Source organism: Geotrypetes seraphini, chromosome 7 (assembly GCF_902459505.1).
Source record: "Geotrypetes seraphini chromosome 7, aGeoSer1.1, whole genome shotgun sequence".
Classification (NCBI taxonomy): domain Eukaryota; kingdom Metazoa; phylum Chordata; class Amphibia; order Gymnophiona; family Dermophiidae; genus Geotrypetes; species Geotrypetes seraphini.
In genome coordinates, this window is record NC_047090.1 from 37,888,057 (window position 1) to 37,906,329 (window position 18,273).

The window sequence follows — 18,273 nt, forward strand, 5'->3', positions numbered from 1 at the left end:
AGTAAGAGGTGCTTCTGGACAGGGGGGAATGTAAAAGGAAGGGAGAAGGGTTACTGCTGGATAGGGGGAGCAGGGAAAGAGTACTGCTGGCCAAAGGGGAGTAAAAGGAAGTGAGAAGAGCTACAGCTGGACAGGGGGAGCAGGGAAGGGGTGCTGCTGGAAAGAGGGGGTAAAGGAAGGGAGAAGGGCTACTGCAGGACAGGGGGGGTAAAAGTAAGGTAGAAGGGTTGCTAGCACCCGTTAATGTAACGGGCTAAAAAAACTAGTAGACCATAAAAGCTTAAAAACAGAGTACACATTAATCTGTGATGTAAAAACAGGCATGTGTGGGTCTGACCGTACATTGAGACCAACACCCCCCCCACACACACACACACACACACAATTCTATATACTTGTGTGGTGTTTAGAAAACCCCAAAACTGCATCAAACAATAGACTGAGTAATCATAGTGCGAAAGTCAAATAAAAGCCAAAGGTTGCATCAAAACTAAACATAACGCTAAGAACCACCCCTCCCCACTCTTTTTTTTAAATTTAAAAGCAGGATGTAAACATGATGTTGCAACAAAATGAGGTTGGGGGGGTCCCATTATATCAGTGTATCGCAAACTGTGTGCCATGGCACACTAGTGTGCCACAGCAGATTCCAGGTGTGCCCCGACGGGACGCATGGAAGGGGGAGAGGCTCTGATGTGGGCTGATTGCTTGTAGGACGTGCCTCTCGCGGCGAGAGGCATGTCCTGTAGGCTGGCACCGACAACTCTTCTCCTCGCCAGGGTCTCTCCTCTTCGGCCAGGATCTCCCACCGAAGTGATGGGTTCAGGGTCGCGTCCAGATGGGTCCAGGGTCGCGTCCAGATGGGTCAACGGATGTTGGCGTGATGATGTCATGCACGCATGTGACATCATTGTACCGACGTCCACACACTTCCAGGTGCCTTCCAGCTGTGGCTTAGTGTGCCTTCCGGCTGAAAAGTTTGCGGGACACTGCGTTATAAGGATAAAAGATGTTCTGCAAAGTGAACTTCTGTAAACCAGTGGAAATTTATGCAAAGGGAAAATAACATTGGAGGACCCAACATGTAAACCTTAGCATATAATGCTCCATAGGAGAGCAACAAAAATGGTTAAGGGACTGGAGGAGTTGCTGTACAATGAGAGATTAGAGAAACTGGGCCTCTTCTCCCTTGAAAAGAGGAGACTGAGAGGGGACATGATCGAAACATTCAAGATATTGAAGGGAATTGACTTAGTAGAGAAAGAGAGATTGTTCACCCCCTCCAAGGTGAAGAGAACGAGAGGGCACTCGCTAAAGTTAGAAGGGAAAAGATTCCTTCCAAAGTAGGGAAGTTCTTCTTCACCTAGAGAGTGGTAGAAATCTGGAATGCTTTTCTGGAGGCTGTTATAGGGGGAAACACCCTTCAGGGATTCAAGACAAGGTTGGATAAGTTCCTGTTGAACCAGAACATACGCAGGTAAGGCTAGTCTCAGTTAGGGCACTGGTCTTTGACCTAAGGGCTGCCGCGGGAGTGGACTACTGGGCATGATGTACTACTGCTCTGACCCAGCAGCGGCAATTCTTATGTTCTTAAGTTCTTATGTCATCTCTTGGCACACTTCTTGGTATGACCCATGTGTGGCTTGTACATCGCAAGCAGATATTTCTCTTATTTTTATTTGTCAGTTGTCAGGATAGATGTGAGAATGGAGGGTGAAGAGAAAATTGTGGATCCACTGTTATTGGTTGGGGGAGTTTAGGTAGGGTTGACCAGATTTGTTTGTACAAAAAAAGAGCACACCCGGCCTCTCCCCATTCGACCCATTCCGCCCCTACACAAACCTTATCTCTTCTTCCTAGAGTCCGGGCCACGTCAGGAGAGCCTCCACGCATGCGCAGATGCGCCGATGTCAGAAGCAGGCGCGCGTGCTTGTGACATCAACGCATCACATCCCCGCATGCTAAGTGGCTCTCCAAATGCGGGGCGGGGATGGGTGGAACTGGACGGGCCTGGGGGGTGGATCTGGTATCCATATGCACACAGATTGTGGCTACTATTTGGGCTTTTGATAGGTACTAAGGATCTGGATTGGCCACGTGAGGACTGGCTTCTGGACTAGATGGACCATTGGTCTGACCCAGTAAGGCTGTTTTTATGTTCTTATTTAGGTAATATGCCATAGATTATATAGATCCATAGTTTATTCCTTGGAGATTCATTGCTTTGAATTTGTAAAGATGCCATAAGAATCCTTTTCCAGCATGCAAAGTTGTCTCTGGAACATGTAGAGTCATCAGAATTGTTTGCCATTGGCATCAACAGGAGAATTTGAATTATGAAGGTGTCATAACTATGGTTGACTCATGGGATTTATTTTTAAGATGATCTTTAGTCTACGTAGCACCTGTGAATGATTCATGGAGTTTCTAGACAACGTTCCATGGTATTCTGCAAAAAAGATTATCTGTGAAAAGGTAAATCAAGCAAGCAGAGACAAAGGAGAAGGAGCTGTTGAATGGAGATTAGAGACCTTTATCTACAGTTTAAGAGGTTACCATTTCTTGTCAGTCTATTTTACTTCTAAGATGTAAGATTCTTTAAATTATTCGCCTGAACTTTTCAGGATTGTGGATTTGACTGCTAAACCAATTGCAAGGTTATCTGTTGGCCATCCTGTCGTGAGGAAATAATAATTCTTTTTTTTTTTTTTAAACATTTGATTATTCCCGTGCAGTAGATACGACCGAGTACACGCTGAAAGCTTTCCCGTGTGGTATAACTTTTATATCGCCTGACTTATCTGACTATGGATGATATCTCGCAGGCCATAAATTCACTAATTGTTGATTAGACTCCAGTTCTTTTTGGTTCATTCTTCTGTGTGAGGAGTGCACGTGCCCTATTTTGCTGAGTTGTTTCCTTTTCTCAGGGTATTTTTCCAGAGGCTTTTCAGCAGGCAGTAATATTTCTAATTCAAAAAGAATTTCCCTACCCGCTCAGCTGGCCAGCTATCAACTGATCTCTTAATCTTCCCACCTTAGGAAGAGCCCCATGTTATCCCCATGTTTGTTCCCCATGGATAAGCAGGATAGCAACAGCTACACATTAGAGAATGACACGGTGACAAAATTCATCACCGTTCCCATCCCCCGCGGATAACCACTGAAAATAATCCCATGTCATTTTCTAGTGTCTATTTCAACCTCAGTCCTTCTACACCAGCATTCTTCAAAGCAAAGCTTGCGGGTCAGTGGTTGTGGCCATTCATACTCTGATTCTTATGTGAGCCAAGGATAATGAAGCCATTGTGACATCACTGATGTGATTGGCTCTTAGTCACTGGTGGAATGAGGCATTATGACATCACAATATCTGCTCTGGATACCAGAGACTGTCATTCTGTAGTGTCTGTTTCAACCTCAGTCCTTCTACACCAGCATTCTTCAAAGCAAAGCTTGTAGGTCAGTGGTTGTGGCTATTCGTACTCTGATTCTTCCCTCTCTCCTTAAAGAATGACATGAAGATGGTTTCCTGCGGTTATCCACAGGGACGGGAACGGTGATGAATTTTGTCACCATGTCATTCTCTACCACACATGTGGGTGACATCATAGCTGACATTGCCGGTCGGCCCTTGTCAAAAAGCTTAGAATAAACTGTAAAGTCCTGAGTTTGTTTAAGACGTGCGTTTTTAAAGCTAGGTAATTTCCTGAAGAACTGTAATGATCTCAGACTGTTACAAAGTGGTTTCAGAAGAGGTCTGAAGAGGTCTTAAACTCTGTTAGTCTTCATGATGGTTTATCTTCGAGGTGGCCTGAATAAAGGACAGTAAGTGCTCCTGGCTGTCTCAAATGTTTCTTTAGCACTTGATTATGAGATTTTAACAGTGTTTGAACTGGTGGGACTGTTATGCTGGTTGAGTTCTTTTCAGACTGCTCAGGTGGTGGTAGGTGATACTCATTTTTCATGTAAGGCACTCTTCCGGAGTACTGAAAGGATCTTCATTGTTGGGAGGAGTATTCAATCTAGACCTACAACAATGGTCAGTTTTGACCACATTAGCAGTTTAGTACAGGATTTATGAAAAAATACATTCTATTTCTTATCCCTCGCACATGCCATATTATGGCTTCTTCCAATTGTTATCATTTCATCTGTAATTCCCCCACCTGAGCATAGTATATTGAAGCACCTTCTTGTCCAGTTTGTCTGTCTTGACTAGATTGTAAGCTCTTTTGAGCAGGGACTGTTTCTTCTATGTTTTGATGTACAGCACTACGTATGTCTAGTAGCGCTATAGAAATGATTAGTAGTAGTACTCTGGGGATTCCGCATGGAATCTTGCTACTCCTGGGGATTCCGCATGGAATCTTGCTACTCCTGGGGATTCCGCATGGAATCTTGCTACTCCCTCTGTAATTCCCCCCACAGTGTATTGATGCACCACCTTGTACAGTTTGTCTGTCTTGACTAGATTGTAAGTTCTTTAGAGAAGGGACTGTCTCTTCTGTGTTTTGATGAGCAATGCTGCATATGTCTAGTACAGGGATAGGGAACTCCGGTCCTCAAGAGCCGTATTCCAGTCAGGTTTTCCCCAGTGAATATGCATGAGTTCTATTTGCATGCACTGCTTTCAATGCATATTCATTGGGGAAATCCTGAAAACCCGACTGGATTATGGCTCTCGAGGACCGGAGTTCCCTACCCCTGGTCTAGTAGCACTATAGAAATGATTAGTAGTAGTAATCATGTTAAAGAGATGGATGTAGTGCAATAAGCTTGTGATGAATCTCCAGAAAACTGAGATTATATGGATTAGCTATTCCTCTCCACCAGGGGATAAGGGACAACTGACGGTGGTAGATTTCTCTATTTCATTATCTTGGAGAAATTTGGGTTCACATAAAAATCCCCCAAAATTCAAATTAAACCAGTTGTGTTCTCCATAGTTTATAAGTTACGGGATCATAATTTAAAAAACAAACAAACTAGAATGGGGTTGTGGCTTTATTTTATTTCACCGAACAGTATTTCCAGTGGCCTAGACTCCTACACTTTTCCTGCAGAAGATTCAGGAATGATGAATGGCCACTTTAAGAACAGTGTGTGGTGCATGCTGTACCTTAGAGGGAACACCGGTAGGGACAGTTGGCCCTTTTGTCAGCTGGGAGTAGAGGTAAGCAGCAAGAATCTGAAAATCGACAAGTTCCAAGTTGCATACAAATCCGACTTAAGTACAGCTTTAAAAACATAACTCGTTCTTAACCCGGGGACTGTCTGTATTGAGAATGATCACATGAGAACATTAATATAAACTTAATGCTGAATTTCGATGGTAGAATTGTCTTATTGAAGTCCTATGTTGATGACTGCTTTGTTGTATTGAATAAACAGTAATCTGGTAACATTTTCTTTCTACAGTAATAGTTTTTTAAAGTGCTGAAACCTTATCTTGTAGACCCCATCTGGACACAACTGCAGAACTGAGGTATTCGGTAGGTTCTCTGGTTGATAGCCAGTCAGATTACCGGTCAACCAAAGTAATAAGAAGACCTAGACGAGGCCGTTTGGGGGTTCGAAGAGAAGATCCAAAGGTTAGATATTTTATAACTTTGATTTCAGCTTACAAAAGCCAAAAATTACACAAACTCTCATCTTACAGTGTTCAGTTTTGACAGAGTGTGACCTATCGCTTAGAATAAATTCAATGTTCAATCAGTATAATCCTGAGAAAACAGATGACAAAGTACATAAAGGTAAAATCCTCACCCGGAACAACAAGGTCCATGTTAGGTAACTGGGCTGCTTCTTGCCAGTTTTTAAGGTGCACCAACAAATCCACGCATGACAATTGTGCTCTTCCAAATGTGCCATGAAAATTGCGTGCACAGACAAGTGCGCGCAGGACAATGGTGCCCTGTCAATTGCGCCCGTGACTGAATCTGCCTTAAGTGGATATCTGGAAGGCCCTGATTTGCTCAGACTCCTCAGGCCCCATCCCTTGGGAGGGGTTTGAGGCGCCTTAAGCCCCTCCCAAGGGACGGGGCCTGGGGAGTCTAATCAAATCAGGGCCTTCCAGATATCCACTTATGTAAAGGGTTCCCATAATCATATGTAAACCTTACCCTAACACTAGATAGCAAGTGAATGTTTTAAGTGTAGTGTGTGGGGGGGTGTGTGTGGGGTTCCTCCCTTATCCCACCCTCAAAAAAGAGGGTTGCTTTGTAACCCTCAAAAAGACAAAATAGTATCCACCGTCGGGGCGCATTTGACGGGTCACCTCACATTCAATGCGCGCATTTGTCATGCACGCAGTTTTCGGAGTGCATTTGTTGGGGTGCAATTGTTATTTGTGCATTTGACGGGCCACCATTTTTAAAAAACTGTATATGAGATAAATGTTTATAATTTTATTTCCTTGTACTCCCGACAGAGGATTTGAAAATCAAGTTTATTGTGATGAGCTGGGTTTTTTTAGATATTGAGGGAATTCAGATAAAATTATTTCCCACTATATTCTTGAGTGAAATGGTGAGAATACTAAAAGGAAATTTTAGGACAATCCAAGAACGTAAGACTTTTCAAATATACAAGGGCGAATCAAAAATGAAAGGTAATTGTTAAATTATGTGATAACCAGAATAGAACTAGCAAAATGCATCATATGTACTTGTACATTGCATGTTGGATAGTTTGTCCACACACAGTGCAGTGCTCGGCCTTTAGACATGTGGCAGCCATGAGGTCAGAAACATTGTCGCTCCAATGCAAGATTGCACCATCGAAGAACAACATGCAGTAGCACGCTTTCTTTGGGCAGAGGGAAGTGAAACCTGTGGAAATTCACCATCGGATATTGACTCGGTATGGACGTAACACCATGAATCAATTAAAGGTTTATAAGTGGGTAAAAAGATTTAAAACGGGAAGAAAAGGTGTAACCCACAAAGGTCGTTCTGGTTGACCATCAACATCGTGCACCCGAGCACATTGACAGGGCGGATGCCTTGATTAGAGAAGTCCAATGGATAATGGTGTGTCCGCTGGCAGCAAATTTGGATCTGCATTTGCCATAATGCACGATGACTCGGGATACAGGAAAGTCTGCACAAGATGGGTTCCCAAACAGCTTACTGATCCGCGCAAGCAGCAGCGTGTAGAGGTTACGGCCCAGTTCATGAGATGGTATGAAGAAGATCTGAGTATTCTGGAGAAAACTGTCACCGGCGACGAGACATAGGCACATCACTGCGGCCCAGAGGGCAAAAGACAAAGCGCGACAAAGCACCTGGCTTCGGGAGCAGCTGAAAAACGTCTTCTCTGCAGGAATTTAGAAGCTAGTTGAATGATAGAAGAAATGCATCGTCCTGCATAGGGTCTAGGTGGAAAAGTGATATGTTCAATTGCTCACAGTTACTGTCTTGTTTTTTGGCCTTTACTTTTGTATTGATTTTGTCAACATTTGCTCATTACGAATAATTTAGAACATAATTTAAAACTTTTTTTTGTCTAAAATTTCTGATCCTATATTTTCTATTGTATCTTTTTGATAATATTTTGTAAGCCGCATAGAACTTTTGTTGGTTATGTAGTCTAGAAGTCCGATGTTAAGTTAGATTATGTTCTGATCTGAGGAAGAAGGGGTAACCTTCGTAAGCTAATTGTAAACTTGTATATTAAGTTAGTCCAATAAAAAAAGGTGGTATTTTTTCCTTTGTTTTTGTTTTATTTCTATATATTTCCATTATTTTCTGTAGGTAAAATCTCTAGGGGACCATGAATGGAATCGAACTCAACAGTTAGGAGTTATGAGCAGTCACACTTTCGAAAGTGACACCGAAATGTCTGACATTGATGATGATGACAGAGAGACTCTCTTCAGCTCGATGGATCTTCTCTCGCCAAGCGGACATTCAGATGCTCAGACCCTGGCAATGATGCTTCAAGAACAGCTGGATGCTATAAACAAGGAAATAAGGTAACATCTGGAAATTCAAGCATGTGCAAGACCAATACAGAGGGTTCTAGTAAGGCAGGGGTAGGCAATTCCGGTCCTCGAGAGATGGAGCCAGGTCAAGTTTTCAGGACCTCCACCATGAATATGTATGAGATGGATTTGCATGCACTGCTTCCTTGAGACGCAAATCTATCTCATGCATATTTATTGTGGATATTCTGAAGACCTGACCTGGCTCCAGCTCTCGAGGACCGAAATTGCCTACCCCTGTAGTAAGGGAATAAAACCACTCCTTAGGCCCCAACCTGTGCATCCCAGGATACACCGGGAAGGGGTGAGGCACTGCTGTTTTGAAAAGGGCAGCCCAGATGCAGGAGGGACGCCTCCTACAACTAAGGTATGTGAAAGGGTGGGGGTTCTACTGACTACTAGGGCCAGGGGGTTTGGGGTGGAGTTTGAACATAAATAAACCATGAGGTAGTGATAGGAGGTTGGGCAGGGCCTGGCCGGAGAGTGGTCAGCTTGGGCTGGGGAGTTTGGTAGTCCACATGACCACTAAGACTAGTAGTAGTTAGGGGTTTAGGCCCAGTCAGGAGGTTGAGTGTATGTGTGGGGGGGAAGGGAGGGGAGTTTCGGCATTTCACTGAACCACCAGAGTTGGGCCTGTTCTGGGTGGGTCTGCTCGTGCTCAGGAAAGGGCTGTCATGCTGTGGCGTGCTCTTTTTTTTGCGGGGGGGGGAGGAGGAGGTTGGGGGTTTTTTTTCATTCACTTGACTTTCCTATTGGTGTTTGAGCCAATCAGTACTCAGGCACTGACAGGAAAGTTAGCTCAGAGTAATGATCTGCAAATTACTGCCGCCGTTTTTATCACAGTATGAATTTGCACGCTCAGCACTATAGACGTGTTAAATAGTAGTTGTAGTTGTGCTTTGAGCATGCTGCACTGATTTTTCAGTGCTGGATTCACAGTACAATTTCCTCCTACTGCAGAACTTTTCAGCCTGGGCCCATCTGAGCCCATGTCTCTCTGTATGATGTGTGCACTCAGTGGAGTAGTAAGAGGGGGCAGGAGCGGGGTCCCACCCCGGGCACCATCTCGGTGAGGGCGCAGGCACATGTCCTCTCAGCCCCCACCCCCCATTACCACTCGGGTGCGCTACTTCCCTTCCCCTGTAGCTCTATAACATTTCTGGTGTGAGCAGCAACCCTCAAGCTTCTATCGTACAAGCATCAGCACTTCCTCTGACATCACTTCCTGGACCCGTGCCTAGCAAGCGACGTCAGAGGAAGAGCTGTTGCGCCAGCAGCTTGGGGGTTGCTGCTCGCGCAAGGAAATTACAGAAGTACAGGGGAAGGGAAGTGGCACGTGCGCAGCAGAAGTGAGCGGAGAAGGGAACATTTGGAAATGGGGGGAGGGCAGGGGAGGGGCGCCACCGCCTCGGATGCCTCTCACCCTCGCTACGCCACTGCGTGCACTGTTTTGCACATTAACAGTAAAATCCTCAAATATTGCAAAATGTTTAGAGACAGAGACTGTGTCTGAATTCAAGAGGGCCTGGGATAGGCACATAGGATCTCTTAGAGAGAGGAAGAGATAATGGTTACTGTGGATGGGCAGACTGGATGGGCCATTTGGCCTTTATCTACCATCATCTTACAATGTTTCTATAACCATAAAGCTCTATGACATCACAATGCAGATGTAAAGAGCCTTAGCCAATAGGGAGAGAAGGAGATAGTGGATGCTGCACATGGGCAGACTAGATGGGACATTTGGCCTTTATCTGCCATCATATTTCTATGTTTCTATATTTCTCTTATTTTAGATCGTTACAGGTTTTTTTTGCTAGAGGTAGGCATGGGAATGGTGGAAGAAGCAGAGGAAGAAAAGTGGTTGATCCTTCCAAGAGACCCAGGGTCAGCAGCAGAATCACTAGAATCACATTCTAATTAAATGTTTAGCATTATGAAATGAAAGTAGTTGAAAAAGACGTAAGAAACATTTCAAACTGATTTCTGCAATCATGACAAGATGGATACGAAATAATTTTTCTATTGCACAGTTAACATTTGACAGACATTTAACCTTAGTTTTTTGGGGTTGGGTTTTTTTTTCATCTTTTAGGTTAATTCAAGAAGAAAAAGAGTCAACAGAGTTGCGAGCTGAAGAAATAGAAAGCAGGGTAGCCAGCGTGAGCCTGGAAGGATTGAACCTTGCCAGAGTCCACCCGGGTACTTCCATTACTGCTTCGGTGACAGCCTCCTCGCTAGCGAGCTCTTCTCCTCCAAGCGGACATTCCACCCCTAAACTCACACCTCGCAGCCCTGCCAGGGAAATGGACCGGATGGGGGTCATGACACTAGTAAGTCCATTTGAGACGGCCATTGCGTAGGTGTTCCTGCTAATATGCCTGGGAGTCCTCCATCTGCGTTTCTGCTGGAGAGGGCGGTGCTGTGGAGGTTCAGTCATGAGAGGCAGGCAGGTTGGGGCAACCTTCCAGGAGAAGGTTGGGGCAACCTTTCAGGAGAAAGTTGGGGCAACCTTTCAGGAGAAGGTTGGGGCAACCTTTCAGGAGAAGGTTGGGGCAACCTTCCAGGAGAAGGTTGGGGCAACCTTTCAGGAGAAGGTTGGGGCAACCTTCCAGGAGAAGGTTGGGGCAACCTTTCAGGAGAAGGTTGAGGCAGGCAGATTGGGGCAACCTTCCTCGTGAAATGTGATTTAGAGGCAATAACCCTGACAGCAGGAACACAGGCAGAGGACTCCCATGCAGCTTAGCAGGAACACTGCTTTCAACCAAAAATTTATTATGAGGGCAATATTCAGCTGTCGATAGTGAGTGATTTTTAACCACTGGCGGGAAAATGCCAAGAGGGTACCTCAGATCTGTTCTACAGTGATTCAAGGACTGAAGTTGTTAACCTGTGATCTAGAATAATTTTGTAAAAGTTGTATATACAGTTCTGCATGGTGTATTTTAAATATATTTGTGAAATCTAACTGCTATCTTTCCTTTCTATCGCTAATACTGTGCTGCCGTTAGCCAAGTGATTTGCGAAAACATCGAAGAAAGGTAATATATATTTACATTTTTAATGGTTGTTTGCTTTATGGTTTTCAGAGTGTTCCAACAGATTGTATCACTGCCTGAATTATGTAATATTTGAATGTGAATGTATTTCGTGGGGGGAGGGGGGAAGGGCGTGGAAAGCGAGGAGGTTTAAACCTAAGCAGTACTGAGCATTAGCACTTCATCTGCCAAACGCATGATCGTATTAACCCATAAAGTACATCAGATAGGTTAATTTAGGGCTCCTTTTATCAAGCTGCGGTAGGCGGTTAATGCGCAGAATACTGCGCGTTCAACCGCTTGCCGCGCTAGTCGCTAACGCCTCCATTGACGAGGTGTTAGTTTTTTGGTGTTAGCGCGTGATGAAATGTCCGACGCGCTAACCCCCGTAGCGCACCTTGATAAAAGGAGCCCTTAGTCTTTTTTTGGTCATTTTTTAAAATTCATCTTAAACATTTGTTTTAATAAAAATGTTTTAAAATACAGGTCAGAACTGTCTAATGCTCTCTAACTGACGCAATAGTGTGCGAGTTCCTATGTCAATATGTGTTTTATTGACTTTGGGGTCCTTTTATGAAGGCATGCTAACCGATTTAGCGCGGGCTAAAGATTAGCGCATGCTAAATGCTAAGGCACCCATTACATTCTATGGGCGCCTTTGCCTTTAGCGTGCGCTAAATCGGTTAGCACGCTTTAATGAAAGGACCCCTTTATGTGCATTGCGTTTTTCAAAATAGCTAAATAGATACTTGGATCGCTGTAAAGCTAGTTTAAGAACCTCAGCGGTTATTCCGTTTATTCTTGTTATTCCGTTTATATTACATCTTGGATCTTATTGTGGACTTGAGCGATTAAGCAATATTTTATTCTTATATAAAATTGGATGATGATGTATTTTTTCTTTCTTTACTGTAATCACTTTCTGCTCAAGTGAATCTTGATTTGATATTTGAAATTTATAAATAAATAAGTAAAAAAAGAACCTCTGCGGTTCCACTCCAGCAGCTGAGAGTCATTGCCACCTAAGCGTTATGTAATAAATCCTCAATCATAAAGTTACCTAATTTTTTTTTTTTTTTTTAATTACCTTAGGGCTCCTTTTACAAAGCCATGGTATAGGTTTCTACCGCGGGCCGGCAAGGTAAATGCTCCAACGCTCATAAGAATTCGCCGGCCTGCGGTAGAAGCCTCTACCGCAGGTTTGTAAACCTGGACAAAGTGGCAGGTTTTGAAAAGCCGTCTAAAAAGAGGGCATGTCCGGCCCAACCTACCTGAACAACCGCCTCATCCAAACCACCTCAATCAGACATAGAAAAACACAAACCCCATTTACACACCCCTCGATCAAAGAAATAAAACGGAAAAAATTATACGATGGCCTCCTGGCCACTCAAGCAGCTAAACTAGATAACCAAATCTCCAATCTACTGATAACGACACCCGACTACAAGACGTTCAGAAAAGAAATAAAAACTATATTCTTCAAGATATTCCTGAAACAGCCCTAACTTCAAACGCGTCCTTCCCCCCCTCCCTCTTCCCGCCACACAGAAACTACAGAACCTACTCTTTACCTCTCTAGAAAGGACAAATGTTCTTCCATTGTAACCCTCCGTTTTTTATCTCTTTTGTAATCCGCCTTGAACCGCAAGGTAATGGCAGAATAGAAATCTCTAATGTAATGTAAATCCAGATGTCTGGTCACCCTACTAATGTGGGCCTCTCTGAAAATTTACTTGAGCCGAGTGCAGAAATTTTTACTCAGAATGTTACTAAACTCTTAAATTTAGAAGCATACAACGATGGCTGGTAACAGGGGTGGATTTAGGGCAGAGAAAAATAAGTGAGGATCTTAGCACTGATTTTCAGCCCCAGGATTATGAATTAGTCTCGCAGGTCTAAGCAAACAAATGGCAGGCCTAGATTTACGAGCATAATTTTTAAGCTCCTGAATTAAGATGAAGGTTTAGCTGAAAATCCATGCTTATAAATATGGCTGAAAATAGGGCACACATTTTGGAGCTCAGCTTTTTCTGAATATTGCACCCATAATTTCACTTAACTCCTACGTTTAGGAGCATAAAGAGTGGGTGACAACATGGGTACATTTAGGGTGGGGAAAAGATTTGAATTTAGCATTGATTTTCTGCAGTGATGTACTAAGGGCAAAGTGGTGGGGGTGGTCCGCCCCAGGTATGGACATTAAAGGGGTTAGGGAGGAGCCTCGTGGCCACAGTCTGGTGTGCGTGGCTGTTGACTCTGCTGGTCCCCGCCCCTTCTAATGTCAACTTCCTGTTCCAGGGCAGGAGTCTGGCAGATCCAACAGCTGCACCCACCAGACCGCAGCCATGTGACTTCTCCACGCACCCCCCACTATCTGGGCAGGGGGGGGGTGCATGGAGGAAAGACTAAAGGGGTTGGGGCTCTTCAGCTTGAAAATGAGATGGTTGAAGCGAGATACGATTGTCTACAAATTCCAGGTTGGTGTAGAATGTGTAAAAGTGAACAATTTTTCACTCTCAAAAAGTACAAAAACCAAGAGACATTCGATCTAATCTAATGCATAATTTATTAATCACACTATAAAAGGTTCAAGGCGACTTACATCCAAAGAAGCCGTAAAATCTACGGGAGAATACAAAAGCAATCAATAATTAAAATATTACCATACCAAGAATATTACAAAAAGTTATATTAAAAAAAGTTTTCAAATTTTTACGAAACCTTAAGTAATTAATATCAGTCCTAATGTGAACAGGTAAATTGTTCCAAAATGTAATAGGGGAATAATTTTAAAACAGAAATATTTTTTTTTTTCACTCAAAGAATAGTTAAGCTCTGGAACATGTTGCCAGAAGATGGGGTTACAGCGGTAAGCATAGCTGGGTTTAAGAAAGGTATGGACAAATTCCTGGAGAAAAGGTCTATAGTCTGCTATTGAGGCAGACATGTGGGAAGCAACTGTGGATTTTGCCTATCCACAGTTGCATCAATTGCAACCAATATTCGCTATTTGCGCTGCTATGTTCGCATATTCGCAGACTGCTGTTTAACAAAAACAATTTTTTTGCTTTCACCTCACGGTTTACTTCCAGATATGGTCCCCAAGTGTCTGGTGAGTGAATTACAGGTACTGCAAGTGCTGTTTCTTGCAGGACCCTAACCCTATTTTCCCAATAGGATCCACTATTCGCTTTCCACGGTTTTGATGCGCAGCATGTATTGCTGGAACCTAACCTCCATTTTCCCATAGATTCAGTGTTTCATGATTCGTGATTTCGTGGTTCTTGAACATTTTTGGGAACCGTCGCAAATAATGATAACGAACTGTATTTCATGCAGATATTTGGGGGGGCTGAAAGGGATCTGTGACCCTTTGGGGGAGGGTGTGGGGAAAATATTTTCATCCCTCCGGTGGTCATCTGGAAAGTTTGGGTACCTTTTTGGCTCTTTTTTGTTTTAAAAACAGGTCTAGCCCAAAGCGTTCAAATTGTGTTCTCTGTCACTGTAAAACGTCCATTTGCTAAGCCCGCTCTAATCCCACCCAAAACACACCTCTAATGAACTCAAACTCCTAGGAGTAATGATAGACAGATGCTGCACAATGCAATCCCAAATTAATAAAACATCCCAGAAAGCTTTTTTAATTATGAGAAATCTACGTAAAATAAGACAATTCAGGCTAATTGTCCAATCCTTAGTCTTAGGTCTACTGGACTATTGCAATTCCCTCTATCTACCTTGTCCTGCCAACATTATAAAACAACTTCAGACTATACAAAACACCGCTCTCAGACTGATCTACTCCCTGAGAAAATATGATCATATTACAACTGCCTTCCTAGACTCTCACTGGCTACCTATGCAAGCACAAATTCAATTCAAATTCTACTGTCTATTATTCAAAGCATTAAACGGCTCCACCCCCCCTATCTAAACAACCGCCTAAACCAGATCCTCACCTCAAGACAAAGAAGAACTCCAAACCCTTTTGCCTTCCCTCCACTCAAGGGCACTCAGCGCAAAAAGATGTTTGATAACCTTCTGGCGACGCAAGCAGCAAAACTTAACCACTCCATCTCCAACCTGTTGATGGCAACGGGCGACTTCAAAACTTTTCGAAAAGAAATCAAAACCCTACTTTTCAAAAAATTTATCCAGATATCTTAACCCAACCCTTCCCCCTCCTCCTAGATAAATTCTCCCCCAAAACCTCCACTTAAATAATCTCTTCCTCCCCAAAACACCAACCAAATATTCAGATCCCTGAAATATAACGTAATCTTATTTGTACTCTAACTGTAATCTATTTGTTATATCACACAGTAACGTACAGTCAATTTAATATCCAATTTGCAAGTTCTTCCAGAATTAATCCAGGTACCTCTCCTCCCTTGTAACCAAAAACTGTTGTAACTTCACTGGAAATGTCCAGTTAGCTCTTTTGTAATCCACCTTGAACTGCAAGGTATAGGCAGAATAGAAGTCCCTAATGTAATGTAATGTAATGCTTCCCCTTAAAATTTAGACGCGCTGGAGACAAAATGACCAGAAAGACATCTTTAAAAGTCAGTTTCGAAAATGCCCACTTGGACATTTTGACTAGTAAGATGTCCAGATGCCGGTTTATGCCATCTTTTGGGCTTCTATCTTTTTATGAATAGGAGCCCCATAACTTTTAAGCTCCTAAATTCGGCTCCTAATTTAAGAGTAGGATTACCAGATTTTCCCAAAGGAAAATCCAGACCCATGGCTATGCCCACAGGCCCGCTCATTCCGACTGCATCACGCCCCGTTCTTCCCCCCCAGCCACGCCCCTAGACGGCACCCGCGCATGCCCGGACGCGACGTGATGATGTCGCCACGTTGCATCCACTTCTGCACAGATGCCCCCTCCAGCCCTGATTTTTACAGGAAGCTTTTCAAAACCCGGACAAGGTGCCAGGTTTTGAAAAGCCGTCCGGACCCCCGGACGTGTCCTTGAAAATCCGGACATCTGGCAACCTTGCTTAAGAGTCCTTTTTACAAAGCTGTAATGCCAAGCAGAGCACGCTTCATGCTGGGCCGGCCTTTCTGTTCCTATGGGCGGCTCGGCAGTGCACCTTTGTAAAAGCCCGCCTTAGGAACCTAAATTTAGGAGTTTGGGGGGGGGAGGTCATTGCATATCTGACCCTTAACCTTTGCCCTTCTCAGATTGCAGTTGTTGAAGAAGATGGTCGTGAGGATAAAGCTACGATAAAATGTGAAACATCTCCTCCTTCGACACCTCGAGCTGTCAGAATGACTCATACCCTTCCCTCCTCGTACCACAATGATGCCAGAGGGTAAGACTCTGTAGGAATAATAGCTCATAATACATGAAATTGTATCCTTTTAATTATAACGATTAGACTTTACTATATTGTGTGCATTCCAAATACTGACACCGATGAACACAGCGCAGTATTAAAGGAAATAAATGTTACTCGTGTTTCAGCCTAATTATAAATGGTAATATTGATTATACATCGGCAGGCTTCGCCGACATAAATGCATTATAATATTATTGGACAGTTAATGAATTTAAAAGCATTTTATAGCAGCAAGTCGATAAAATGCTGAAAGCGTTCTTCATAACAAGCTGCATATATTGTCTTTCTTATTTAATTCAATATTTAGGGCTCCTTTTACGAAGCCACGGTAGCGGTTTACCGCGCGTAATAGCGCACGCTAAACCGCCGGCCACGCTAGCCGCTACCGCCTCCTCTTGAGCAGGCAGTAGTTTTTTGGCTAGCGCGGGGGATAGCGCGTTATGAAAAGTCACGCACGATAAAGCCGCTACCACGGGCTTCGTAAAAGGAGCCCTTAGTGCTCCGAGTGAGCTAGAAAAAGAAGACGCAATCCCTGAACATATCAAAACTCGGGTACATTTATTTTATTTATTTTTTGTGCATAATGTTGTTTTGTGTTTGCTTTTAGCATATTTTGTACGTTATTCTGTTCCTCACCTAGATTTGTGGATAGGCGGCTTATAAATAATTTTAAACAAAATAAATAAAAACATTAAAAAAAAAAAATTAATCCCCTTCGTTAAGATGGGAAGGAGCATTTTCATTATGCCATCTAAATCCATGTTTAGGCGTTTGGGGGGGAAAATGTCCAAAATCCAGTAGAGAAAATGGCCGTTTTCATATTAGGAAAATGTCTTCCCCCCCCCCCCCCCAAAAAAAAAAAAAAGGCTGTTGTGTTTGCCCTCAGTACGTCTATCTTTTTGAACAGCAAACAAAAATGAGAAATGCAGAAATGATGTACAAAAGAAACCCGAGTCTTTAATCAATCAATCAATAATTATGCACCTATGTAAACACTCTGAAAGCTGTCTCGGGCGGTATATCGATCCTTATTAAACTTGAAACTTATTCCCCCCACCCCCACCCCGGGCAGCTGCACAAAATGTTTCCAGGTTGCATAGTTATATAATGCCAGGAAAGCAAATGCAGTTAAATATATTGATATCCAAGATATCAAGGGAACCCAAAGTGGATATGCGACTATTTTGGTTGAATGTTTTTATTGTTATTATATCAGAAGCATGAGGTACATACAAGCTTGGTTTTTGGTTTATTGTTTATATGTTGCATGCACGACTGTTTGAATACTGGAGAGCCCTTTATTGAGTTAAAATGCGTTGAAAATTGTCTATATGAAGGACTTTGTATGTTTCAAATCTGCTTGAGATCTGCCTTTTATGCATTGGAATAATCGAAGACTTCAACCACTCTTTGTGAAGATAAGTATATTATAAAATTTATATTTTTTTGTAGTTGAAAGTATGCTTTAAAATGACTAAGAAATCTCTATTTAGATAGGATTATGATAATTAGTTGCCCTATTTAATTGAGTATAAGGGAATATCAGAAGTCGATGACCAGCAGTGGAGGTTCCATTAAGCCCTTCATAGGTTCTGTGCAACACTGAGATTTTTTTCTAGGGTTACCCGATTCCAGATTTCCCCAGACGGCTTTTCAAAACCCGGCACTTTTGTCCGAGTTTTGAAAAGCTTCCCATCAAAAATCTCGTCAGGAAGGGGCATTCGCGCATGCGTAGACACAATGCGGTAACGTCAAGCTAACGTGCATGTGATGTTATTGCGTCACATGCACGGATGCCATCTGGGGGTGGGGATGGGGGATGGAACGGGGTGCGACAGGGAGGCAGGTCTGGGGGCGTGGTCATGGGTTTGGATTTTCCTTCGGGGAAAATCTGGTA

General features: G+C 43.2%; 1 protein-coding gene across 1 annotated transcript in view; it reads left to right on the top strand.

Annotated features, from left to right (window-relative positions):
- PPFIA2 (PTPRF interacting protein alpha 2) overlaps positions 1-18,273 on the top strand; it is a 447,553-nt gene that overhangs the window by 364,295 nt on the left and 64,985 nt on the right. The window contains 5 exon segments of the mRNA XM_033951535.1: positions 5,459-5,594; positions 7,758-7,978; positions 10,083-10,320; positions 10,999-11,028; positions 16,219-16,349. Of these exon segments, the coding sequence (XP_033807426.1) occupies positions 5,459-5,594; positions 7,758-7,978; positions 10,083-10,320; positions 10,999-11,028; positions 16,219-16,349 (756 nt within the window).